Consider the following 27,797-nt stretch of genomic DNA (forward strand, 5'->3'; position numbering starts at 1 on the left):
TTCCCAGAGAGTGGTGAACCTGTGGAATTCTCTGCCCAGGGAAGCAGTCGAGGCTTCCTCACCAAATATATTTAAGGAACAGTTAGATAGGTTTTTACATAGTAAGGGAATTAAGGGTTATGGGGAAAAGGCAGGTAGATGGAGCTGAGTTTATGGACAGATCAGCCATGATCTTATTAAATGGTGGGGCAGGCTCGATGGGCCGGATGGTCTACTCCTGCTCCTATTTCTTATGTTCTTATGTACAGGAGCTTCAGGACTCACACCACCAGGTTCAGGAACAATCCTTACCCCTCAATCATCAGGCTCTTGAACCAAGGAAGATAACTTCACTCAACTTCACTTGCCCCATCACTGAAATTTTCCCACAACTTATGGACTCAATTTGAAGTACTCCTTGTTCCATGTTCTCGATATTTATTGCTTATTTATTTATTATTGTTATTTCTTTCTTTTTGTATTTGCACAGTTTGCTGTCTTTTGCACACTGGTTGAACGCCCATGTTGGTGCGGTCTTTCATTGATTCCATTATGGTTATTATTCTATTATGGATTTATTGAGCATGCCCACAAGAAAATTAATCTCAGGGTTGTATATGGTGACATATATGAGGGGTGATTGATGAGTTTGTGGCCTAAGGTAGAAGGAGTCAATTTTAGAAAACCTAGCACATTTATTTTTCAACATAGTCCCTTCCTACATTTACACACTTAGTCCAGTGGTCGTGGAGCATATGGATCTTGGACCTCCAGAAAGTGTCCACAGATGGGTGATTGATAAGTTCAACACAGTTCTCGCTGTGAAACGGAGACATTTCTTTCTCCCTTATCAGGGAGAGAGAGAGAGCCTGTGGTATGTTGAATACCGGGTGAAACACAAAGTCTTTGAAGCAACTGCAAGTCTGTGTCTTTGCTGTTGCTTTGCTCATGTTTGAGTGCTCGGTGGGTGGGTGCTGATGTTTTTTTGCCGGTGGGGGGAGGCGGAATTGTTGCTCGCTGCTGCTTACACGCGGGAGGGAGGGAGCTGGGGGGGGGACTTTGGGTTCTAACATTCAACTGTTGTTCATTCTTTGGGGCACTCCTCTGTTTTTGTGGATGGTTGTGAAGAAAAAGCATTTCAGGATGTATATTGTATACATTTGTCTGACATTAAATGTAGCTCTGAAACCTTTGAATTTTCTTATTATTCCTTCCACTGCTCCCTTTATGATCTGATCTCTCCTCTTGGTTTCCTTGTCCACATCGTCATCTGATGAATCCTGTTTCTCTATCTCCATTAACTCCTTTCTTTTTGGCCTTCCGTTCATCCAGCTGGGCTTTGGTCTTTGCATCCACTTTTACACGCAGCTTTTTGTCTCTCACTTGAAGTACATGCAACAACCTTAATGCACACAGAGTAGATTCTGGTTCCTTACACTCACAAAAGCCAAATGTCTACAACTTTCTTGAAGCTTTTTGAATTATCTTACAGCTTAAAACCAAGCCACATTTCACAAATAACTGCCTGATTAACATATCAGAAGCTTTCTCAGATTTGTTGCTGACTAAAGCTGTTATAGCCGGGCCACAGCTCTCATCATCTTGGGGCTTTCTCTGGGTAGCATGGTCCTTCATGGTCCAATATGCCTTCCGACCAGAGGCACAGAGGCTGATTCCAACACCTTTTGCTCTCTGTTGGGGAACAGTTCAGCATGGAGACAGTTGTGGCATCATCCATTCTTATTTCGCTTTCAGTAGCTTCATTGCCGGGGTTGTGCCATGCAAATGGCGGAAAGTTCGCCAATCAAGTTGTAGTTGTCTAAGCCAATCATGTCTCCACAATGCTGGTCCTCCAGGCACAATGTGGCTTGTTAGTTGTTGTATTTCACTGTTACGAGTATCATCCCCACAGGAGGCATCTTTTCTCTGGTATATTGGATATCTGCTGGCTTCACTTTGGTATCTTTGAAATGCTGTTCAAACTCATTGTGTGGAATGACTGAAACGGCTAAACCAGTGTCTAATTCCATTGGAATTAAGTTGTTGGTCACCTCTGGCATGAACCATATTGCTCCTCTATTGTTAGTTTTCACATTGTAAATCTCAAGGTGAGCCAGCCCTGTGTCAGTCTCATCATTATCAGATTTTTCGTCACCAGCATGCAGATTAGAGCTCTTTTTGAATCTGTAACATGACATTTTATCTTTTTCTCTTCCCTATACAGTCCATTTATTTTGGTCTGCCCAATATGCTCTTTGCATTTGTCCTACATTGTTGCATTTTCTGCAAGCTTTGCCTTCAAATCTGCATTTTTTTGATATATGTGAGCCCCTGCTACAACGGTAACACGATTTGTTTGGCCAGACTGGTGATCTATTTAGATGCTACGATATTATTTATGTTCACTTTCATCCCTGCCTGCACTTAATTGCATCTCTGTATGTGGTTTCCATTGAAACAGTGATTTCTACTGCTCTTTTGAATGTAAGTTGTGCTTCAGGTAGGAGCCATTTTTGAATGCTTTCTGTTATGATTCCACAAACTAAATCATCATTAAGCCCACCGCTGAACTGACAACGTTCAGACTATCTCTTCAGCCATGTACACTAAAATGGACTCCGTTATGAAACCTAAAGAATTCTGCCATCAACAATGGCTTTGGTTCTAAATGCTTCTGCATTACTTTTGCAATATCAGCAAAGGTTATTTCAGATGGTTTGGTCAAACTTGAAGCAAACTGCATGCCTTTAAACCCAATGCACTCAGCAAAATTGGTACTTCTTTCCTATTGGCTATTACATTTGCTTCAAATTATTGCTGAATTAGCTCAGTATACATATTCCAATTATCTTTTGTGTAATCAATTATGGCAATTTTTTGATAGAGCCAGCCATTTCTGCTTTTTATTATGATTATTATTACCCAGTACTTGCACTTGATGAACTCGTCAATTCTTCTGTGGTCTGAGTTTATTTTTTAAACTTGATTGTGTCTTCCTTTCTGAAGAACATGTGCCTTGCTTCTTTATTTTTAAATTCGACCACCTTTCCACGTACTGCGATGTGATTTTTTACTCACTGTTGCTCTTGCTGTGTTTTTTTTATTACTGTGCTTCAACAGGTCGATAGCCGACTCAGATTCATTTTCAAAATACTTTGTCATCAATGTTATGTTTTGTAACTTTGAAATATTAAACTAATTCAAAGGAAGACACAAGTGTCCAAAGTGTGAGTCTAACTTCGGGTTTGCTTTAAGTGATGCGTGTACCTATCACGTGGTGGTGTGATGACGTGCATTTCACAATGTATTTATACACATAACCCATAATGAATCATTTAAATGAACAAGAATGCTTAATCAAACTATATATACAAAGAAGACTTAGCAGCAGCATATTTTCTTAGAAGTTTGCACAGCTTTGGCATGTCATCTAAAACTTGGACAAACTTCTATCGTGCACAGTACCCTGACTGGTTTCACCATGGCCTGTTGTAGAAATAGCAATGTTCAGAATGGTAAAGTCTACAAGCCCTGTCAGGCACAGGAAAAGCTCCCGCTCCTATTGAGCTCATCTAAAAGGAGAGCTGCCACAGAAAGGCAGCATCCATCATCAGGGAACCCCTCCATCCAGGCCATGCTTTCTTCTCGCTACTGCCATTGGGAGGGTAGTACAAGAGTCTTAAGTCCCACGCTACCAGGTTGAGGAATAGTTATTATCTTTCGTCCATCAGGCTCCTGAACCAGCTTGCATAACTTCATTTACCTCTACACTGAACTGATTCCACAACCTATGGATGCACTTTCAACAAATCTACAACTCCTGTTCTCAGTACTGTGTGTTTATTTATTTGTTTATTGTATTTGCACAGTTTGTCTTCTTTTACACATTGATTGTTTTCAGTCTGTGTGTAAATATTTAATTGATTCTGTTGTATTTTTTGTTTACTGTGAATGCCTGCAAGAAACTGAATCTCAGGCTTGTATAAGGTGACATACACGTACTTTGATAATAAATTGATTTTGCACTTTGGTTCTGAGTCATGCTTCGTTAAGCAGGTGGGCTGCACTGAGGGGCAGGGTGTGGGGCCCAAGCCATATTTGGAACAGTAGCTTTTTTCACATCGGTGGGGGGGGGGGGGGGGGGTTAGCTGGATCATGGAATGAACAATTTTTAGTCCAGTTTAATTTATTCTCAGCAATCTGAAAATGGATTTCAAAAGGGACATTCATTAAAAGGATGGGCTGTTAATATAACTCACCAGATTTTTACGTCGGCTTTCTGTTCCGATTGTATGTTGCAGTACAGCGGCACTTTAGATTGCCAAATGGTTCTGGTGGTCATGTTTCTCTCCACACTGTCCCACTGAGAAAACCCCCATCGATGATTGACAATGAGATATTTATAGCACCCTTTCTAAAACATTAAGTAATATTATTGCTTTTTCAGGAAGGATTGGGGAATTGAGAGTTTTGTCTCACCGACTATACTTCACAACATGAAGGAAAAGGATGTTCGAAAGGCAATCAATTATCACTTGAAGAACAACCAAAGCTCGATTCCACCAGGACAAAAGGTAATTCCGTATAAGTCTGAGGTAGAAATCAGCCAGGCTCTTGCTTCTGTCAGAAGGATAAGATCCCACCTGAAAGATCTGAGCTAAATCCAGGCTGACATTCCAATGCAGAACTGAAAAAAATTGCAAACTCAAATACAAACAAGCTGTGCAGTGGGAATATATTTGTAAATAGCTCATGATCAGAGGACAATATATATTATATCCGCTATGTGCAGAGTAGGTCCCTTGTTGCTAGATTTAGAATAAATACTCTTGTTCAAAGCTCCTCGGTCAGCAATTACTTCAATAGAGTAGCAGATCAGAATCCCACTGGTTTCCGAGAGGCCATTATCAAAAACAGATCTTACCTACCCTCTTGAGTGAACACAAGGTCCCATAACACGATTTTGGCTGGAACACACTGCCAGGGTTGAAGGTAGAGGTTGATCGATTAAGGACCTTTAAGACTCTCTTGGACAGGCACATGGATGAAACAAAAATGGAGACTTTGGGCTGTGTAGGAGGGAAGGGTTAGATTGATCATGGAGTAGGTTTATACCCGTAGATCAATATATCGTGGGCTGAAGGGCCTGTACTGTTCTACGTTGTATTTTGCACCTTATCACAGGCATTCTCCTTGGTCTCCTGGCTAATAAATATCACACAATTAACTTAATTAAAACAATTTATTTTTATGCTTTGTCTAATGGAAGAAAGCCAAGTCTTCCCCATTAAGTTTCTACCTTGCCTACTAAGGGCTTTTAAAGCTTTACTTAGCACCTGGTTTGTCAATAATAAACAGTTTTAGAGTCTGCCCTTTATTTTGGGTCCTTGGATGGAATTTGTAGTTTGTTTAATACATTGCAGGAGTTGCTGTATTTCAAGTTAAGAGTGTCATGGAAAACTCTCCATTTGCTGAGTAGCTGCAATAATACTCAAGAAACTTACCACCACCCACAACCAGTCCCATCCATTGCCTGCTGTGGTAAACTACATATACCTGTCTGGACACGCCCCCCCTCTGCTGACTGCTCCTGTGGCTCCTCCCACAGACCCCTGTATAAAGGCGGATGGGCCACTGCTCCTCCCTCAGTCTTCAACATGGTCGTGCTCCCCTTTTCGCTGTTCACCTCCCGTCTCCGAGAGTTATTGATGGTGCATCACCTGCGAAGTCTGAGCCCTCCATTGCCAGTGCAATCTGATTGGTGTGTATGCTGACCCCAGAGTTCACTACAGGAGCACGTTTCAGCTTTTCAAACAGCATCTCCTGTTTCTGTGACCACTGCAGCTGGAAGTAATAAAGGGGGAAAGGAAATGGGATCATTGTTACTTTCGTGTCCCTCACCAACCTCACAACATCGTAACCAAGAATTAAATTGTGTTTGCCATCATTGTCACTGAGTCCAGCGACTGGAATTCTCAACCTAACAGTATAAGGGAAGTTTGTCAATACCAGGACTGCACTATTTCAATAAAGAGGCTTTTGAAACCGGACAACAAAGGCTGGCCTTGTCCACTTTGCCTATATCATGAAAATGGAAGTAAGCTGCACACAGATAGCACTTGGGCAATGTGACAAAACATTATAGAAATCCAAGTGAAGTAAAACTGTGTTCTGTCATGTCAGTAATAAACCTTTAAAGATTATCTAAGATGGTTTAATTGGCAAGCCTGTTCATAGGGCAAAGGGCAAAGTATTTGTCCAGTGAACCATCTCTGCAAATTGCAGACAGGCAGTGGCACCACACTGGATTGTGCAAGAACTTGCCCCACCTCCTTTCACAGAGTTGAACCTGATAAGCACAAGGTTCTATTTCTCAGAATGCTGCTAAAGTTTTGTTCAATTCTGAGGAGTATCTCAGATTGGTTGTCCCCTCTTCTATTCCCTCATAGCTGTGCACTTACTTCTGAAGGCCGGTTCCAATATATAACAAAAAGCAAGGAAGCAGGCTGCAGTTGCTGCCAGGTTAAGCTCGGGACAGACCAGGACAATTACTGGTTTGAACAAACAGGAAAACTGCTTACTTATCTTGATGTGTGATCTTCAGCAGAAGCCAGGTACAGAGACAGGACTGGTTGAGTTTTAGTTTAGTCCGGGCCAGGAATAATTATTGCAAGTGAACAGAATATGGGTTACATGCAGAGCAGAGCACAATTATTAAATACAGTTTGTATATTCCCCCATATTTTGAAGTTATTGAGAGAGAGTACAACATTAGTGGAACAATGGCCAGAGAGTACATCTGTCTCTATCTTGGATCAGTGAGGAATAGTTTACAATGCCTCAGTGAAATATTCCTTCGTTGCTTTTTCAAGTAGCTTCATTAAAGTTGGATCTATGTTGCTGTACTGTCTCAAATGACCCAACACTAGGATATTCATGGAAATTGCTCGGAATTTTCTCCTCTCACCTTTTGTCCCTCCCACTCCCTCCGTTAAGCATACAGAATGGGAGTGTGAGGCAGCCACTCAGCACTCTAACTCTGCTCCACCCGTCAAAAGATTATGGCTGGTATTTTCTGGTTCTATCCTTGAATATATCAAAAAATCTACTGATCCCTGTTTTGAATGCAATTGATTACTAACCCTCCACAATACCAAGATTTGCCATCCTTTGAGTGCAGTTTACCCAATTTCAGTCCAAAATGGCCTGACCCTCATTTGAGAGTATGCCACTATGTTCTAGATTCACCAGCCAGTGACAAAATGCTTCCTACATCAATCTCAGAATGAACTCTTCTCTTCCCCTGCCCTACCCTCACAACTTGCCCTTTACCTCCCTCATGCTCCCCACTTCCTTCCTAAACTCCGTGGCCTACTCTCCCGTACAATTAGATTCCCTCTTCAGATCTTTGCCCCTTGCACATACAACTTCCTTGTTTCTTAAATCATTCCCTTTCACCTCCCCTCCTCCACCCACCTAGCTTCCCCCTCTCACCTGGACTCACCCACTTCAGAATCAGAACCAGCTTTAGTATCATCGGTATATGTCGTGAAATTTATTGTAATGCGGCGGCAGTACATTGCAATACATAAACTGTGAATTACAGTAAGTACATATATTAAATAGTTAAATTAATTAAGTAGTGCAAAAAAAAGTGGTGAAGCAGTGTTTATGGTTAAATGTCCATTTAGAAATCAGATGGCCAAGGGGAAGAAGCTGTTCCTAAAATGTTGAGTGTGTGCCTTTAGGCTCCTGTACCTCCTCTCTGATGGTAGCACTGAGAAGAGGGCAGAACCCCCATCACCCAGGCCATGTCCTTTTCTCATTTATGCCTCTTTATTCCGGCATCTGCCCTCTTTATTTCTAGTCTCGATGAAGGATCTCAAGCTGAAACGTCGACTGTCCATTTTCCATCATAGATGCTGCCTGACCTGCTGAGTTCCTCCAGCATTTTATGTCTGAATTTTGTTTATTTGAATGAGGTCACCTCTCACTCTCTTAGACAACAGAAACTTTCTCAATCTCTCCTCATACAATGGTCTCACTAACTCAGGAACCAGTCTTGTGAACACTTGCTGTGCGCCCTCTGTAACTGTATATCTTTTCGCGGGTAAGGACACCAAAACTGTACACAACAGACCAGGTTTGTCTCACCAAGATTCTATATAAATGGATTAGGATGCCCAGCCGGGCTGAAGTTTTCCAATGTTGCACTGAAGTCCAAAACAGATTTAATGATGAATGGAGCTTGAGCCCACAATCTTAAAGCAAAATTCTTATTAGTGCACTGCAATGGCGGAAATGACTCATAGCAAATAGTGTACTGTCCAGTAAAGACTTTTTAGCCAGAAAACAGAACTATCAGCCATCTCTCCCGACAGAAAATAGCACAATTTTTGCAGAAAGATGAGGTGAGTAAAGAAAGTCTGTATATAGTAAATTAAGATGTATCTCAGTTGCCTATAGCAACATGGTCCTCGAGTTTGATTGACAAGATGAAATGTATGGGAATGTGGTTTGTATGCCTCTATGGTAGAGCTGCTGAGTAATGTCTTAAGTAAATTTTAGGAGACATCAGAATCTTCAGAACATGTGCTAGCTTCTTATTAATTTTAACAACTAACAGCTATTTGTATTTATGTCACATATATGGTTAAGATTACATTCACATTATACTAATTACTTTATTAGAACTGGATATTAGTGACAAAGATCAGCATTCACCTGTGATTGTGAATAATTCCTCTCGGGCTTCCAGCTGGGTACAGGTATCGATTAGAACCGACGTTTCAAAGACAAGCTGTGCCATCTTCATCAGCCATTGTTCCCGATGAAGATGGCAGAGTTTGTCATCAACACGTTGGTTATAATCAATACCTGTACCCAGCTGAAAGCCGGGGAAGAGTTTATTCATCATGTATGCCAGGAAAGCATTAGATCCTTTTCCATCTGTAATTGCCTTGGTGAGGAGGTGGTGAGTTATCTTCTAGAACTGTTGCATTCCTTGTGGCGACGATACTCCTACAGTGCTGTTGAGTAACGATTTGCAGGTTTTAGACCCAGGAATGGTAAAGGATTGGGTTATTTCCAGATCAGAACTGTGTGTGCTTTGGAGGCGAACTTGCATGTTCCCATACACCTGCTGCCCTTCTGCTTCTTGGTGATGGAAGATATGGGTTGGGAGGCGCTCTCTGAATATCCGATGCAAGTAACCACAATGCGTAGATGAAGCACATTGCAGCCACGGTGAGCTTGTGGAAAAGAGGATGAACAGTCAAGGTGGTTGATGGGGTATCAGTTTAGTGGGCTGCTTTGTCCTTAATGATATTGAGCTTCTGGAGAGTTGTTCGAGCTGCAGTCGTCCAGGCAACGCAGAAAACATCACATCAGAATCCTGCCTTTGACTTGTGCCCTGCAGGTGAGGATTTGCAAGTCATTTAGTTTTTGACCTGCTCTTGTTGCCACAGTAGTTATGTGATTGGTCTAATGGTGTTTCTGATCAACAGTGAGCCCAGAGGATGCTGGATGCTGACTGTGAGGAAATCTGTGATGATAATGCCACTGGATCTCAAGGGCAGGCAGTAAGACTTTCCTTTAGTCATTGCCTGCCATTTTGATGCCATAAATGTTACTTGCCCAGGCCTGAATGTTGTCCAGGTCTTGCTGCACACTGCCATGGACTGATTCATTTTCTGAGTAGCAGCAAATTGAACTTCAACTTGGACAAATGCACATTTAGTTTGTTCAAATTTCACATAATGGTGATGCATTAGTTTGAGACTGTTCTGAACTGTGAATATTGCTTTCCTCAGCAGTAACAGCAATGAGAAGATTATCTTGCTTATATAAGCAATGATAAATGCCTTGCAATATCTCATACACTGCCAATTGGATCATTTTTGATGACATCTTATTCCATTAGGTAATTTGTATTAGAGAACAGATCCTTAAGTGTATTTATAGTGAAATAATGTTCACTTGTTTGGTCCATCTTTCACAGTGCGTGTGCAACTTTGTGAAGGACTTGGGCCCTGCCAAGTCTACATTAAACTCTTGAACTATTCGAGTTCACACTGGCTGCGTGGTTGAGGGTCACTTGGATTGCTCATTCACTTTGAGTTATTTCCACGCTGAGTTCTTCTCACTTGCCTCCATCCATTATGACTAGGGTGTCCAGTTCTTCTTCCACAGAATGGTGTTAATGATTTAAAGGATTGACATCAGGTGTATGTATAGGAAAGCCTTGTACAAAGGCATCTTTGAACTTGTGCCTGGAAGGTCATGGGAGGAGCAAAACTACCTATTTCACCACTGGATTATATGTGGCAGGAATGGCCAGCTCTGGCAGAGACATAGAAAGCAAGTTAGCTGAACTCATATGTATTCAGAGATGGGATCTTCCACCTACTTTTTCCTGATCAGAGGATGCTTGCCTAACTGTTTCAGTCAGTTCAAAAGATTTCTGTTGCCAAGTCGTGAAACTGCAGAAGTGAAGTGTGATATGCAAATTAACAAGCTATATGCAAATGTTGACTACAATTTAAAACAACTGGAGAGAAGCTGTGAATCATGCTTTATGTACTCAGGGAGAGTTGCTGCCGTGTGCCACTAATCAATTTATGAAAGTGATTTGATGAACATACACTGTAGTGCTATACTGATGGATATTCATCTTCTGTGGGAAACAATTGTTGGATACCATGTACTATTCTTCACTGAGGTCACTCATTGGAAAATGGCAGCTATGCGTCCTGTGATTTTCTATCTAATGTGGTCTATTTTTTTGCTGAATGCACACACATTCTACAAGCATGTTTTCATTAAAATGTATTTGCTAAGAGAAATGTATAAAGTACATTAAACTTTATTTCCCTCTCTGAAGCATTTGATATCACCAACTCAGCTCCGACTGAACTATCTGAACATACTGAGTAACCTTCGAACTTATGGAGGGAAAACCTTTCATGCAACACTGATGGTAGGTACAAAATAAGGCTCAAAAGATTCTTTTCAATCTTGTTCAGATCTATTTTTCTAACTAATATGGCTTCTTCAGTTGCAGGACAGAGAATCATTTATTACATTGCTGGTAGGAGCCAAGTATGGTATCAGCCAGATAATTAACAGCAAGCTCAACATTCTGAACCAGTTAACAAACTTCAACAATATCAGGAAGCTGGAGCTGACCTTTGAATGTGACAAGATCAGCATGGTGAACATCTACCTAGAGGATATGAAGGTAAAGAATATTTCCTTGCCTGAATTTGGACAACAAACGCCATTCAATATAGCTGTCAGGCCTGGTTCCCATTAAATCTTGCACAATATTCTCTAATCTTCAGTTCTTCACACGTTCCCTTGTTGCACAGACCTTCCGAGCACATCATTACCCTTCAGTTACATGTATGCATTGGCCATCATGTCATAGTCAATTCGTCCCCAGAAAGGAGCTAGAATAGAATAAACAATAGACGATTTATATTCTGATGAGGAAAAGAAGGTCTTTGAAACAACTGAAGATAAAGATATCCTTTAACCCAACTTAAACCCATTCCTCCTCGAAAATCTTCAGACGCTCACTCAGTACTTTACTTGCTAGTTGTTGAATCCAATCCACTCGGATCAAATTCAAAGTATTAGCTCCCTTCCAGTTGATCACAGTCACCATTGCTTCTTTCTCGTTCTATCTCGGAGCTGCCCTAAACCAGACATCAGCTCACGTGGCTATGCTGTTTGGCAGATGCTTCCTCCCTCTGTGACTAGAAACAACCTGAGGCAGAAATCACACACCTGACGAATTCCGCCTACGCTGCCCTAACGCTTGTTACTTTCCAGTCGTTGTGAGAATAGTTTGATCTATGAGCTTGTAAAGGTTCAGTGGGCCCTGGTACAGCTGCTTGGCCCGATATGAGAATGCAAGAATTCATATGTGAGTCAGCTTTGGGGATGAACTCAGTTGCATTTAATGTTGAGAACCATGAAGCCATGATTGAGGCCCAGCTAACGGCAGAAGGGGAGCATCATTTAAAAAACTAGCTGTTGAACCAACCCCTCGGACACCACCTGCTCACCCATGGAATAGTCTACACTTCCTATATTGGTCTCATTAATTCCTCAGAATCCTGAATCAAGCAGAAGTAGGCCACTCTTTATCCTAAGGACTTCATAAGAAGAAGGGTGTCGATGATGACAGCCTAGAAATTCTAATTCAGATAGCGATGTGGCAGTGCTTCACATCAGCTTTACACACAGAATGCCAGACTCTCCAATACTGAGCATGACTTTTCAAGGCTGCATAAGCATCAGCATTAACTCCCTCTATGGATGGAGCTCTTAAGATGGCAGTTCTGAATGGGTATCACCACTTTAAACAAAGGAATGCTTAACTTCAGATTTTGACTGGAGAGAAAATTTGGAAAGGGGAGTGGGCACCTTGCCTCTGCATTATGGCATCCCAGGATGGCACGTGGTCTACTGATCGCTGATTTCATGGGGAGCTCCCCAGTAGCAGCTCAGATAAGCGTGGTCATTTATCTTGAACTTGAGCCACTCTGCTCTCCCGGTCAAGGCTCGTGCTTTAATGTTGCAGCAGTGACATCAGGGCTGTTGTGTTCATTGACTGGAATTTTTGCTGCACATCCGGCAGTCTTTGTGCATAAACACAATATTTCACATTTCATGCATGGAGGTGCTGAACCCATTTCAGTTTCCAATTTATTTGCATTAAAAAAGCACAGAGCAGTTGAATTTATAGATCACAGTCACTAAAGCTTTCTCTGTAGAGCCAAGTAAACAGCAGGGCTCACAGATTACAGCATATATATTTTAGAAATATTCTGATAATTTCTTCACAAAGGAAAACACAAAATATTTCTGAAATAAACAATATTAGTTATGCATATTTCACACCACCCCAAGACATTTCAAAATGAATGAAATGCTTTTGAAGTATGGCTGCGAGCATAATATTAAAAACGGCAGCAATGAATTTGTGCACAGCAGGAGTATGCAAACTGGAAAGGAACTTCTGACTAACAGGCAAGATGCTGACACATAAAAACTTCAAACAATTCCATAAGACCATAACACATAGGAATAGAACTAGGCCATTTGGTGCATAAACTCTGCTCCGCCATTCAATCATCGCTGATCTTGTTTCTCCCCTCCACAGCCCCACTCCCCGGCCTTCTCCCAGTAACCTTTGATGCCGTGGCCAATCAACAACCTATCAAGCTCTGCTTTAAATCCGCCCAACGATCTGGCCTCCACAGCTGCCTGTGATAACAACTTCCACAAATTCACCACCCTCTGGCTAGAGAAATTTCTCCACATCTCTGTTTTGAAAGGGCGCCCCTTTATCCTAAGACTATGCCCTCTTGTCTAGACCGCCCACCTTTGAAACATCTTTTCCACATCACCCTGTCTAGGACTTTCAACATTCGAAAGGTTTCAATGAGAACCCCCCCACCATCATCCTAATTTCCAGTGAGTACAGACCCAGAGCCATCAAACATTCTTCATATAATAACCCTTTCATTCCCAGAATCATCCTTCAGAACCTCCTCTGAAGCCTCTCCAATGCCAGCACATCTTTACTTCACCGAGGAGCCCAAAACTGTTAATAATACTCAAAGTGAGCCCTCACCAGTGTCTTATAAAGCTTCAGCATCACGTCCCTGCTTTTATATTCTAGTCCTCTTGAAATGAATGCTACCATTGCATTTGCCTTCCTCACCACCAATTCAACCTGCAAGTTAACCTTTACAGTGTTCTGCGCAAGGTCTCCCAAGTCTCTCTTGCATTTCAGATTTTTGGATTTTCTCCCTGTTTAGAAAATAGTCTGCACATTTATTTCTACTACCAAAGTGCATGACCATGCATTTTCCAACACTGTATTCCATTTGCCACTTCCTTGCCCATTCTAATCCGTCTAAATCCTTCTGCAACCTTCCTGTTTCCTCAACACTACCTGCCCCTCCACCAATTCACGGCGGTCACGGGAAATATGGCATGTAGAAGACCTCCTTTCTCCGATGACACTGATTGAACCTGGCCTGAATTCACTGATGAACTACAACAACTTTTATCCAACTCTACCCTCAGCCTTTTACTCACAGATGTAAAATACTCATAAACTGAAACAGAATTCACTCAATAGGATTTCTCATGAAGACAGCAAGACTTCTCCACAATTTCTACAAAGCATCATACAATCCATAGAAAATCATGGTTCAAAACTTCAAGGAGAAAAGATGGATTATGACCAGAAAATTTAGGAAATAAAAATGCAGTAGGCTAAATAGATGGCTACAAGAGCCTAGATAGATGCTAATCCAGAAATTTGTTGGATGTTAATCTAACAAAGTAAAACACTGCACTTCCTTATCTCTCGTTAGAAACAGGAATGAATGCAGCAGAATGCATCTGGCCGTTTGCTTGAGGGTAACGTGTCCCTGCTGTGAGGAAGATACATTATCCAGCTGAATTCAATTGTTTTCAGATTTTAGTGGAGCAGTGAGAGAGGGAGTAAGAATTTCTGATTTTCCTAAACTGTTATCTTCCACCGACACCCTGCTGTGAAATGCAGGGTTGAAGTGAGCCATGGCAGGAGGTTTGTGTTTGTACAGTTCCTTGCTACTCTGAGGGAGCAGGACACCATCTCAACTGAGAAGGAGGTAACTTTTTCCATCATTCATCTGTTAGTCTGGGGAAATGTCCTTTTATGATAGTTTCCCCTTTGCCTTTTCATCTGAGGGAACTGGTGTCATCCAATGATCCCCTTGCTTTTGTCAAGTGATACATGGGCCAGTAAGTACTCCTGGCATCTTGAGACCCTAAAATAACATAACAGTAAGGATGTAGACAGAAGTGCCCACTCTTCCTTCAAGGGTAATTTTCTGGGCCATCTTTTAGAAGCATGAAAAACAGACGGATTCAGATGCTGTCAAAGTTTCTTTCTCCAGCCCCTCCCACCTGAAAACAACCATCTGCCAGAATTACACAATAATGCTATAAAATTGTTGCTAACTTCAACCAACAGCTCTTCTAGAACACAGAAAAGGAAAATAAAATCCCCTGAACCCACCCTCCAAAGTAACTTCCACTTGATAAGAAGGGGAAATCTTTCTTTAAAGATCAGATAACTTTGTATCTGGTGAGATTCCTTCTGTTTTATGTAAAGTTCTCGCTGCATGGCAGTGAATGTTACAAATACTTCACTCGAAGATGGAGTGTCATCTGCCATTCAGCCATTACAATAGTCTAGACAGTTGATATAGAACATAGAATATAGAATAGTACAGCACATTACAGGACCTTTGGCCCACAATGTTGTGCTGACCCTCAAACACTGCCTCCCATATAACCCCCCACCTTAAATTCCTCCATGTACCTGTCTAGTAGCCTCTTAAACTTCACTAGTGTATCTGCCTCCACCACTGACTCAGGCAGTGCATTCCACACACCAACCACTCTCTGAGTAAAAAACCCTCCTCTAATATCCCCCTTGAACTTCCCACCCCTTACCTTAAAGCCATGTCCTTTTGTACTGAGCAGTGGTGCCCTGGGGAAGAGGTGCTGTCTGTCCACTCTGTCTATTCCTCTTAATATCTTGTACACCTCTGTCATGTCTCCTCTCATCCTCCTTCTCTCCAGAGAGTAAAGCCCTAGCTCCCTTAATCTCTGATCATAATGCATACTTCCTATACTGAGGCGACCAGAACTGGACACAGTACTCCAAGTGTGGCCTAACTAGAGTTTTATACAGCTGCATCATTACATCGCATCTCTTAAACTCCATCCCTCGACTTATGAAAGCTAACACCCCATAAGCTTTCTTAACTACCCTATCTACCTGTGAGGCAACTTTCAGGGATCTGTGGACATGTACCCCCAGATCCCTCTGCTTCTCCACACTACCAAGTATCCTGCCATTTACTTTGTACTCTGCCTTGGAGTTTGTCCTTCCAAAGTGTACCACCTCACACTTCTCCGGGTTGAACTCCATCTGCCACTTCTCAGCCCACTTCTGCATCCTATCAATGTTTCTCTGCAATCTTCGACAATCCTCTACACTATCTACAACACCACCAACCTTTGTGTCGTCTGCAAACTTGCCAAACCACCCTTTTACCCCCACATCCAGGTCATTATATAGAGGTACTTGAGAAGTCTGACTATCAATATTATCTCCTGAGCCTGCTTGTTAATTCTAAAGGAAATAGGTGAGGAGTCAGTTTGGCTACTGGAACTTCCAGAAGCATGATAATCTTCAATTGGCCTGTCTTTCAGGGCTCTACTCCTGTACTGTGTGCCAGCCACCTCTGAGGATCTCAGTTCATCCTTCCATTTTGCCTGCTTTTCATCCATCAAGTGAGAGGACTGGTATCCAGCTCCACTTGTTTATCTGCCTAAAGCTGGTGATTCATACTGCTCGCTGGGTTATCACATGCTAGTTGTGGGTAGTACTATGTGCTATCATATTCCTTGCAGACCAGCATTGATTTATGCTTTTAAAGGTATTTCTGACGTACCTACTTACTTACTGCCCACTAGCGTTCAGGGCAGTGACTTAGATCCTCCACCTTGGGTGCTGTTCAGGGCTTCCTTCATGTCAGTAGCTTCCTTTTGATTTTTACTACTGTCATTCATGGGTGGAGACTCACGCTTAAGGGCAGAAGGATTCGTCACTGCTGCTTCCGTAACAGTTTTGTTTTACCAGTCAGGGTTGTTAGCCCTGAGCTGAACACTCTGGAGGACCGGTAGACCACTCTTAGTCTGGCTTCTACCTTTTGACCTGTTTGGAATGGGTGACCCTACCAAGAGCCAAAGCATTAAGCCCTGACTCCGGCCAACATAGCTCTCCAGGTCATTGAGGCATGCAAGCTTCCAGCTCCAAAGACAAAGTTGTGCTCCTCTTGGAGGATTTCTGACATAACCACCGTCTACTGCTCCTCACAAATGGTCATTGAGAAGATAGTGATAAGCTGTATGCTGGAACTATCATGGAACCATTAACTGTTGAGTTTTGAAGCAATTGTTGTTTCTTTTGTTCCGTTCTTGAGCATTACTTCATGAGCACCATCTCTTTCAATCTCCTATTCTTGCACTTCTTGATTGTTTTCATTTTCTCTGCTGACTTTTATTCTGGTTACAGAACTCTTCATTTAATTATTCGTCAAATGTCATTGCTCTGTTTAAGACCAAAAGGAGAAAGAAACCAGGTAGCTATGAACCTGCCAAACATGCTGTCGTTATTTGGAGAAATGCTGGCATCTCAATGAAAGATGTGATATTTAAAAAAATCAAAAATAATGTCATGATTGAGGAGCAGCAATATGGATTAGCAAAAGGAAATCATGTTTAACTAATTGATTGAGATTTGGGGAACTATTGCAATAAAAAGATAAAGCAGTGGATGTGATGCATTTGGATTTCCATAACATCTCACATGGGAGGCTATTTGAACTAATTTAGAACAGATGCAATTAGGGGTAAATATTGTCATGAACTGAGAGCTAACCAATATAGAAATTAAAGAGTAGAGCATAGATCAGTGCAGCTCAGGAACAGGCCCTTCAGCCCACAATGTTGTGTCGAACCAATCAAATGGCCAATTAATCTCTTCTACCTACACAATGTTCATATTCTTCCATTTTCCTCACACTCATGTGCTTATCAAAACATTCTCTTAAAAGGCTCCACTGGTTCTGCCTATACCACTACTCCAGGCAATACATTTCAGGGAACTCTGTGTAAAACTTGCCCCTTATATCTCCTTTGAAATTACCCTTAAATGAATGCCCTCTGGTATTAGACATTTCAACCCTGGAAAAAGGATGCTGTCTGTCCACTCTATGCTTCTCACATCTTATACAATTTCCCCTCAACCTCTGCCACTTCAGAAGAAATTTGTCCAACCTCTTGTTACAGTACACGCCCACCAATCCAGGCAGCATCCTGGTAAACCTCTAGTGCACCTTCTCCAAAGCCTCAACATCCTTCCTATAACAGAGCAACCAGAACTCTGTGCAATAGAGTGCAATAAAAACAGCCTAACCAGAGTTTTATAAAGCTGCTACATAACTTCCTGACTGTTGAACTCAATGCCTCATCTAATAAAGCCAAGCATGTAATATGCCTACTTAACCATCCTATCGAGCTGTGTAGTCACCTACAAGGAGCTATGAACTTCAACCCTCTGTCCAAGTTCCATGATCCCATGATCTCTTTGTTCATTGACTCTGTTAGGGTCTTGCCTTAACAATGTACTGATCTTTACATTTGACTTACTAAAGGTGCAACAGTTTACATTTGGCCGGTTTAAACTCTATCTGCCATTCCTTTAGCCATATCTGCAACTGATTTATATCCCGCTGTATTCTTTGCCAATCTCCTATGCTATCCACAGCACCACCAATCTTTGTATCATCTGCAAACTTACTAAGCCACCGATCTACCTTTCCATCCAGGTAATTTATATACTGAACATCACAAACAGCAGCTGTCCCACCACAGATCACAGACTCCAGCTGGAATAACTCCCTTTGTCTACCCTCGGTCCTCTATGGGCAAGCAAGTTCTGAATCCAAACGGCCATGACCTCATGCATCTTGATCTTCTGGATGAGCCTCCCATGAGGGACCTTGTCAAGCACTTTACTAAAATCCATGTAGACACTTTCCACAGCTCCACCTTCAACTCTCACTCTCGTCACTTGGTCAAAAACTCAATCAAATTAGTAAGACACGACTTGCCCCGCACAAAGCCCTGCTGGCTTTCCCAAGTTAGATCTGTAGTACAATCCCATCAGAGTGTTTGCATCCTTCCTATTTTGGAGATCTACCCATATTATGGTTCTTATTCTGTTGTGGATTTACTGAGTATGCCCACAAGAAAGTGAATCTCAGAGTACTTTGAACTTTGATATAGACAGTGGACGAGCCCTTCATTATATTCCTCTGTGATATTGTCCCTGATTAGTACTGCAACTCCCCTGTCTCTTTTTACCTCCCTCTCTAAGTTTCAAAAACATCAAAACCCTGGGACTTTAAGTATCCATTCCCATCCCTCTCTCAACCGAATCTCTATAATGGCCACATTATCATAGTTCCATGAACTGATCCATAATCTGAGTTAATCACCTTTACCCATAATACTTACAGCATTAAAGTACACACACTTCGAATCATTCATCCCAGTGTATCTGTTACTTTTCTTACTGGTGCTGTCATCGAACTTCCTCTCCATCCCTCCACTTTCTGACCTAATGCTTTAGTTCCCGTCTCCCTGCCAAACTAGTTTAAAACCTCACGGGAAGCATAAGCCAAGGTATTGGCTCCCCTCCAGTTAATGTTTCAGAGGAGATGTGAAAGGCAAGTATTTCACACAGAGGTCCCTGGAAGGTATTGCCTGGAGTGGTGGTATAGCCAGAAACGTTGGAGCCTTTGAAGGGGTGTTTTGATAGGCATGTGAGTGTGGGAAAAATGGAAGAATATGGGGTTAACTCTGCCCCAGAGAGGGTTCCAATGATCCAAGAACCTGAAACCCTACCCCCAATATCCATTCCTCAGCCACTCATCCATCTGTACCATCATCCAATTTCCATGTTCTGTAACCCCAGAAACCAATCGAAAGAAAAACACAGGAGCCAGCATGGCATCTGCTTAGTTTCTTCTTCAGTGACACGTGTACATATGATGTGCTGGCGTAATGACATATACCACTCATGTATTTTACATAAAACCCATAATGAATTATGTAAACAAACACAGGAACATAGAAAACCTACAGCACAATACAGGCCCTTTGGCCCACAAAGTTGTGCCGAAAACGTCCTGATCTTAGAACTACCTAGGCTTACCCATAGCCCTCTATATTTCTAAGCTCCATGTATCCACCCAGGGTTCTCTTAAAAGACCTTATCATATCTGACTCCACCACCATCACCGGCAGCCCATTCCATGCACTCACCACTCTGCGTAAAAACTTACCCCTGACATCTCCTCTGTACCTACTTCCAAGCACCTTAAAACTGTGCCCTCTCGTGATAGCCATTTCAGCCCTGTGAAAAACCTCTGACTATCCACATGATCAATACCTCTCATCATCTTATACACCTCTGTCAAGTCACCTTTCATTCTCTGTCGCTCCAAGGAAAACAGTCCAAGTTCACTCAATCTATTCTCATAAAGCATGCTCCCCAATCCAGGCAACATCCTTGTAAATCTCCTCTGCACCCTTTCTATGGCTTCCACATCCTTCCTGTAGTGAGGTGACTAGAACTGAGCACAGTACTCCAAGTGGGGTCTGACCAGGGTCCTATATAGCTGCAACATTACCTCGACTCCTAAACTCAATCCCACAGTTGATGAAGGCCAATACACTGTGTGCTTTCTTAACCACAGAGTCAACCTGCGCAGCAGCTTTGAGTGTCCTATGGACTTGGACCCCAAGATACCTCTGATCCTCCACACTGCCAAGTGTCTTAACATTAATAGTATATTCTGCCATCATAGTTGACGTACCAAAATGAACCACTTCACACTTATCTGGGTTGAACTCCATCTGCCACTTCTCAGCCCAGTTTTGCATCTTATCAATGTCCCGCTGTAACCTCTAACAGCCCTCCACACTATCCACAACACCTCCAACCTTTGTGTCATCAGCAAATTTACTAACCCATCCCTCCACTTCCTCATCCAGGTCATTTATAAAAATCACGAAGAGTAGGAGTCCCAGAACAGATCCCTGAGGCACACCACTGGTGACCGACCTCCATGAAGAATATGACTCGTCTACAACCACTCTTTGCCCTCTGTTGCCAGCCAGTTCTGGATCCACAAATCAATGTCCCCTTGGATCCCATGCCTCCTTACTTTCTCAATAAGTCTTGCATGGGGTACCTCACCAAATGCCTTGCTGAAAACCATATACACTACATCTACAAGTCTACCTTCATCAATGTGATAAGTCACATCTTCAAAAAAATTTAGTCAGGCTCGTAAAGCATCACCTACCTTTGACAAAGCCATGCTGACTATTCCTAATCATATTATGCCTCTCCAAATGTTCATAAATCCTTCCTCTCAGGATCTTCTCCATCAATTTACCAACCACTGAAGTAAAACTCACTGGTCTATAATTTCCTGGGCTATCTCTACTTCCTTTCTTGAATAAGGGAACAACATCTACAACCCTCCAATCCTCGGGAACCTCTCCCGTCCCCATTGATGATGCAAAGATCATTGCCAGAGCTCAACAATCTCCTCCCTTGCCTCCCACAGTAGCCTGCAGTACATTTCACCCGGTCCCGGTGACTTATCCAACTTGATGCTTTCCAAAAGCTCCAGCACACCCTCTTTCTTAATATCTGCATGCTCAAGTTTTTCAGTTCGCTGTAGGTCATCCCTACAATCGCCAAGATCCTTTTCCGTAGTGAATACTGGAGCAAAGTATTCATTCAGTACCTCTGCTATCTCCTCCGGTACCATACATACTTTTCCACTGTCACACTTGATTGGTCCTTTTCTCTCACGTCTTATCCTCTTGCTCTTCATGTACTTGTAGAATGCCTTGGGGTTTTCCTTAATCCTGTCTGGCTCCATCTAGCTCTCCTAATTTCTTTCTTACGCTCCTTCCTGCTAGCCTTATAATCTTCTAGATCTTTATCATTACCTAGTTTTCGGAACCTCTCGTAAGCTCTTCTTTTCTTCTTGACTAGATTTACAACAGCCTTTGTGAACCATGGTTCCTGTACCCTACCATCCTTTCCCTGTCTCATTGGAACATACCTATGCAGAACTCCACTTAAATATCCCCTGAACATTTGCCACATTTCTTCCGTACATTTCCCTGAGAACATCTGTTCCTAACTTCTGCTTCCAAGTTCCTGCCTGATAGTCTTATATTGCCCCTTACTCCAATTAAACATTTTCCTAACTTGTCTATTCCTATCCCTCTCCAATGCTATGGTAAAGGAGATAGAATTGTGATCACTAGCTCCAAAATGCTCTCCCACTGAGAGACCTGACACCTGACCAGGTTCACTTCTCAATACCAGATCAAGTACAGCCTCTCCTCTTGTAGGCTTATCTACATATTGTGTCAAGAAAACTTCTTGAACACACCTAACAAACTTCACCCCATCTAAACCCCTCTCTCCAGGGACATACCAATCAATATTTGGGAAATTAAAATCTCCCACCACGACAACCCTGTTATTATTACTCCTTTCCAGAATCTGTCTCCCTATCTGCTCCTTGATGTTCCTGTTACTATTGGGTGGTCTATAAAAATATGACTATAGGTATAATATCTGAAATACATCTTATGGAAATGTGTGTTTAATGATGAACTTCAATAAAAAATAAATTACAAAAAAAAAACACCCAGTAGCGTTATTGACCCCTTCCTGTTCCTAACTTCCACCCACAGAGACCCAGTAGATAATCCCTCCATGACTTCCTTCTTTTCTGCAGCTGGGACACTATCTCTGATCAACAGTGCCACACCCCCACCTCTTTTGCCTCCCTCCCTGTCCTTTCTGAAACATATAAAGCCTGGCACTCAAAGTAACCATTCCTGCCCCTGAGCCATCCAAGTCTCTGTAATGGCCACAACATCATAGTTCCAGGTACTGATCCATGCTCTAAGCTCATCCGCTTTGTTCATAATACTACTCGCATTAAAATAGACACATCTCAAACCATTGGTCTGAGTGCATCCCTCTCTATCTCCTGCCTATCCTCCCTCTCACACTGCCTCCAAGCTTTCTTGATTTGTGAGCCAACTGCCTCTTTCTCCATCTCTTCAGTTGGGTTCCCAACCCCCAGCAATTCTAGTTTAAACTCTCCCCAATAGCCTTAGCAAACCTCCCCACCAGGATATTGGTCCCCCTGGGATTCAAGTGCAACCCGTCCTTTTTGTACGTCACACCTGCCCCAAAAGAGGTCCCGATGATCCAGAAATCTGAATCCCTGCCCCCTGCTCCAATCCTTCAGCCTCGCATTTATCCTCCACCTCACTCTATTCCTATTCTCACTGTCACACGGCACAGGCAGTAATCCCGAGATTACTACGTTGAGGTTCTGCTTCTCAACTTTCTTCCTAACTCCCTGTAGTCTGCTTTCAGGACCTCCTCCCTTCTCCTACCTATGTCATTGGTACCAATATGTACCACGACCTCTGGCTGCAACTCAATTGCATCCCTGAACATGGTTTCTATTGAAACAACAATTTCAACTGTTCTTTTAAATATGAGTTGTGCTTCAGTTAGGAGCTGTTTTTGAATTCTTTCAGTAAGATTTCACTATCTAACTGAGCTCTCAGTCCATCATTAAGCCCATCACTGACTATCAATGCTCAGACAATTTCTTCAATTCAGCCACATACACAGAAATGGATGCCCCTTCCTTTTGATTCCACTTAAGAAACCTAAAATGTTCTGCAATTAACAATGGTTCCAAATGTTCTTAAATCACAATATAAGCAAAGCTCATGATGGCTGGTTTGGTTGGAGCAGTCAAATTTCTGAGCATACTGCATATTTTCAACATATTGCTCTCAGTAACACTGGCATTCACTTTTCATTGGCTATTTCATTTGCTTCAAAATACTGCTCAATTCATTCAGTATACATCATCCAGTTATCTGCTGTGCAATCGAACGCAGCTATCTTTCTGATGTAGACAACCATTTCTGCTTTTTATTTATTTATTATTAATATCATTCTGTACACACTCTTTATGAACCCATGAATTTCATCCATTTTCTGCCTTTTACTTTAACTGACCCTCTGTCTCCTCCCTTACAAAGAAAAGTAACATGCTGCACTTCAACAGGTAGATCGTCATCTCAGGTTCATTTTAAAAGTTACTCATTGCCATTGTTATGTTTTGTAACTCCAGGAGCAAATTGAAACAAAAACACGAGGGCCAGGATGGTTTTTACTTACTTTTCTCATTAGTGAGGCACGTACATAGGATGTGGTGGCATAATGACCTATTCCATTCACGTACTTTTACACATAACCCGCAATGAATTATAAAAACAAATAAATGCTTAATCAAATAATATATTTACAATATTACTGAAATATTAAATATTATCCCTGCCCTGACTAACGTGTGGCACTGGGAGTAATCCAGAGATTACTACCTTGGAGGTCCTCCTCTTCAGCCTGTTTTCCAACTCCCTATTCTCACTGCCTAGGACCTCTTCCCCTTTCTACCCATGTCATTGGTGCCTATGTGCACCATGATCTCTAGCTGCTTACCCTGCCCCTTATGAATATTCTGCAATGGCTCTGAGACATCCTGGACACTAGTACCTGAAAGGCAGCACACTATCCTGGTGTCTCTTTTGTGGCCACAAGATCTATCGAGTCTCCTATCACTATCACCCTATCTGACTTTACCCTTCCCTGCTGAGCGTCAGAGCCACTGGCCTGGCTGCTGCTGCTGTACCCTGGTAGGTCATCCCCCCCAGCTGTATCCAAAGGGGTGTTAATGTGGATAAATATAATGTCATCCACTTTGGTTGCAAGAACAGGAAAACAGATTATTATCTGAACGGTGGCCGATTAGGAAAAGGGGAGGTGCAACGAGACCTGGGTGTCATTGTACACCAGTCATTGAAGGTGGGCACGCAGATACAGCAGGCGGTGAAAAAGGCAAATGGTATGTTGGCATCCATAGCAAAAGGATTTGAGTACAGGAGCAGGGAGGTTCTACTGTAGTTGTACAAGGCCTTGGTGAGACCGCGCCTAGAATATTGTGTGCAATTTTGGTCCGCTAATCTGAGGAAAGACATTCTTGCCATAGAGGGAGTACAAAGAAGGTTCACCAGGTTGATTCCTGGGACGGCAGGAGTTTCATATGAAGAAAGACTGGATCGACTAGGCTTATACTCACTGGAATTTAGAAGATTGAGGGGGGATCTTATTGAAACATATAAAATTTTAAAGGGATTGGACAGGCTAGATGCGGGAAGATTGTTTCCGATGTTGGGAAGTCCAGAACAAGGGGTCACAGTTTAAAGATAAAGGGGAAGCCTCTTAGGACCAAGATGATGAAAAACTTCTTCACACAGAGAGTGGTGAATCTGTGGAATTCTCTGCCACAAGAAACAGTTGAGGCCGGTTCATTGGCTATACTTAAGAGGAAGTTAGATATGGCCCTTGTGGCTAAAGGGATCGGGGGTATGGAGAGAAAGCAGGTACAGGGTTCTGAGTTGGATGATCAGCCATGATCATACTGAATGGCGGTGCAGGCTTGAAGGGCCGAATGTCCTACTCTTGCACCTATTTTCTATGTTTCTATGTTTCTATGTGTTGAGGGGAATGGCCATAGGGGAACCCTGCACTGACTGCTTTCTCCCCTTACTTCTCCTGGTGGTCACCCACCTACTATCTGAAGCCTGCACTCTGGGAGTGACCACCTCAGTAAAGGTCTTGTCTGTGAGGTTTTCAGCCTCCCAGATGGTCCTGAGTGCATCCAGCTCCAGCTGCAGTTCTTGAAGTTAGCATTCCACTGCCTTATCTACCATTCTGCCTACACTGGATTGAGGGTTAAGGACAACAACAAAAGATCTTACCTGCTCTTACCTGTGTCTTCCTTTGAGTCTTCACTCACCTAATTCACTTACTCAGCCTCCTCTTGCTGAGCTTGTTATACCTTTGGCTCTAACTTTGTCAGCTTAACTTTCTACAATCAAATGAATGATTCCAAATGATTCAGCACCCTTAGCCTCTTTTGTTCTTGCAGAAGCCTGTTGAGATAAGTCGAGGCAAACAGATCCTTCTCAGGCTGGATGGGATAGACCTGCTTAATGCGGCAAAGCAGTGCCCCACTATTCACGATTTGCATCAAAAACCTGGGTGAGGGAATAGAGGGGAAGATTTCTAGTTTGCAGGTGAGAGTGACGAGGATGAGCGAGCAACATGTAGTGCAATGTGGGAAGGTGGGAGCTTATCCACTTTGGCTAGGAAAACAGAAAGGCTGAGTATTTTCAAAAAGTAAAGGTTCCTGAAATCCTTTGTGCATAAGTCACTAAAAACTAACATGTATATGCCATAAATTAGTGGAATGATGGATTTCATTGCTAGAAGATCTGAGCACACAAAATAAAGTTGGTTTAATACAATTAGACAGGATCCTGTTGAGGTCACACCTGTAAAATTTGATCTTACCTACTATAAATACCGGTTATAGAGAGAATTCAGTGAGAATTCATCAGATTTACTCCTAGGGTGTTGAGTCTGTCACGTGAGGAGTGAATAAATAGGCAAGGCTCCTGTCCCCTAGAGTTCAGTAGAGACAGGGATGACCTCAATGTGACATACAAAATATGTAGAAGCCTGAGGAGAGATGGAAAGAGAATGCTGCATCTGGCAGAAGAGTGTAAAACAGGGAATAAAAATGTATGAGTAGGCTATTCACCCCTCTAGCCCTTCTCCAATATTCAACCAGATCATGACTGACTGTTTATCTTAATACCCGCATATTCCTGCATTCTCGTCATACCCTGTGATGCTTCTTGGATAACAGCCTCAAAATTGATGGTAGGCAATTCAGAATTGAGTTCTTGAGTCCTGTTTGTTTACCAATATGTCCTTTATGACTAAGCTGAGAGAGAAGGCAAAAGAAATTACCTGGTCATGGGAGATATGATAGGAAAATATTGTCTGACTTCCCTCAGTGTCTACAGCTAGATAGATGGTGAGCAGAAACTTCTCTATTTTTTTCCATCTCAGAATTGTTTGGGCTGCCCCGATGGATTGGCTAAAGCTGTCAAAGTAGCAGAGGCTGAAGGTTTTTGATTCAGTCAGAGCAAAGTGAGGAATCAGGAGAGTTGGAAATAAATATTCCAATAAGCACATAGAGTATCCTAAATGATTTATTACACATGATTTAGTCATAAATTCATACAACTTGGCAATGGCTCATTGAGATACACTGACCTTCGAATATCCACTTACACCAATCCTCTTCTAATCCAGTGTTGCTCTCCTCAAATTTCCATAAAAAGCCCCAGTTTCCTGTACTTAGCCACATAAACTAGAGTAAAATTACAGTGGTCAATTAAGCTAACAATATCTTTGAGCTGTGGGTGGAAACTGAGTCACCTGTGGGAAATCCACACGATCAAAGTGAGAACTTGCAAACTCCGCCCAGACAGCCCTGAATGTCACGTATGACCCCAGGTTGCCTCTGTGCTGCCCATATCTCCTTTATTCTTACTTTTTCATCCAGACTTTTCATCTTGTCTTCATTTCTTTTTCTTTATTGAAACTGACTCGGATTTTCCTCTTCGCATTTGTCCCTTTCTCCATTCTGAAGGACACCATCGTTCCCCACATTCTTGGATTGCCAGCAGCCCTCTCCAATAGCTTACAGTTCCAGATACTTGTAGCATACAATTATTTAAGATAAAGATGAGAAGAAAAGTTGAGATAAGCTAGTAAATGACATGTTCTACAAATCCTAGTGAGTTAGCCAGTGAAAGGTTTGGTCTGTATGAATGTACTGACTGTATGCCTCTGTTCACAGTCCTTGTCGTTGTTAATGGAATCTCACCATGCTAAGGACCTTGTGTGTTCCATCGCTGGGTATTATAAGCTCTATGTGAACTCCAGAGGCTCCATTTTTACCTGGCCTGGCAATGATCAAACTCAGCCTCTTAACACAGAGGAAGGTAATGGTTTAGTTACTGTTTATTTGTAAATAGGAATTCTACTTGTTCACTGGACATTCTTTTTTCCTGAATAATGTCTATTGTCACTCGTCCAAGAGAGAATTGTTTCTTGCTGTATTTGCTAG

The 27,797-nt window shown here is 42.2% G+C and overlaps 2 protein-coding genes across 4 annotated transcripts in view; both read left to right on the plus strand.

Annotated features, from left to right (window-relative positions):
• LOC140713724 (thymosin beta-10) overlaps positions 1-27,797 on the plus strand; it is a 452,521-nt gene that overhangs the window by 274,457 nt on the left and 150,267 nt on the right. The window lies entirely within an intron of this gene.
• The window catches only part of frmpd1a (FERM and PDZ domain containing 1a), a 175,401-nt gene that overhangs the window by 133,887 nt on the left and 13,717 nt on the right, over positions 1-27,797 (plus strand). For both annotated transcript variants that reach the window (XM_073024081.1, XM_073024089.1), the window contains exons 11-14: positions 4,427-4,553; positions 10,862-10,957; positions 11,036-11,218; positions 27,528-27,672. In XM_073024081.1, the coding sequence (XP_072880182.1) occupies positions 4,427-4,553; positions 10,862-10,957; positions 11,036-11,218; positions 27,528-27,672 (551 nt within the window). The remainder of the gene's footprint in view (positions 1-4,426; positions 4,554-10,861; positions 10,958-11,035; positions 11,219-27,527; positions 27,673-27,797) is intronic.

This window comes from Hemitrygon akajei, chromosome 2 (assembly GCF_048418815.1).
Source record: "Hemitrygon akajei chromosome 2, sHemAka1.3, whole genome shotgun sequence".
Taxonomy (NCBI): Eukaryota; Metazoa; Chordata; class Chondrichthyes; order Myliobatiformes; family Dasyatidae; genus Hemitrygon; species Hemitrygon akajei.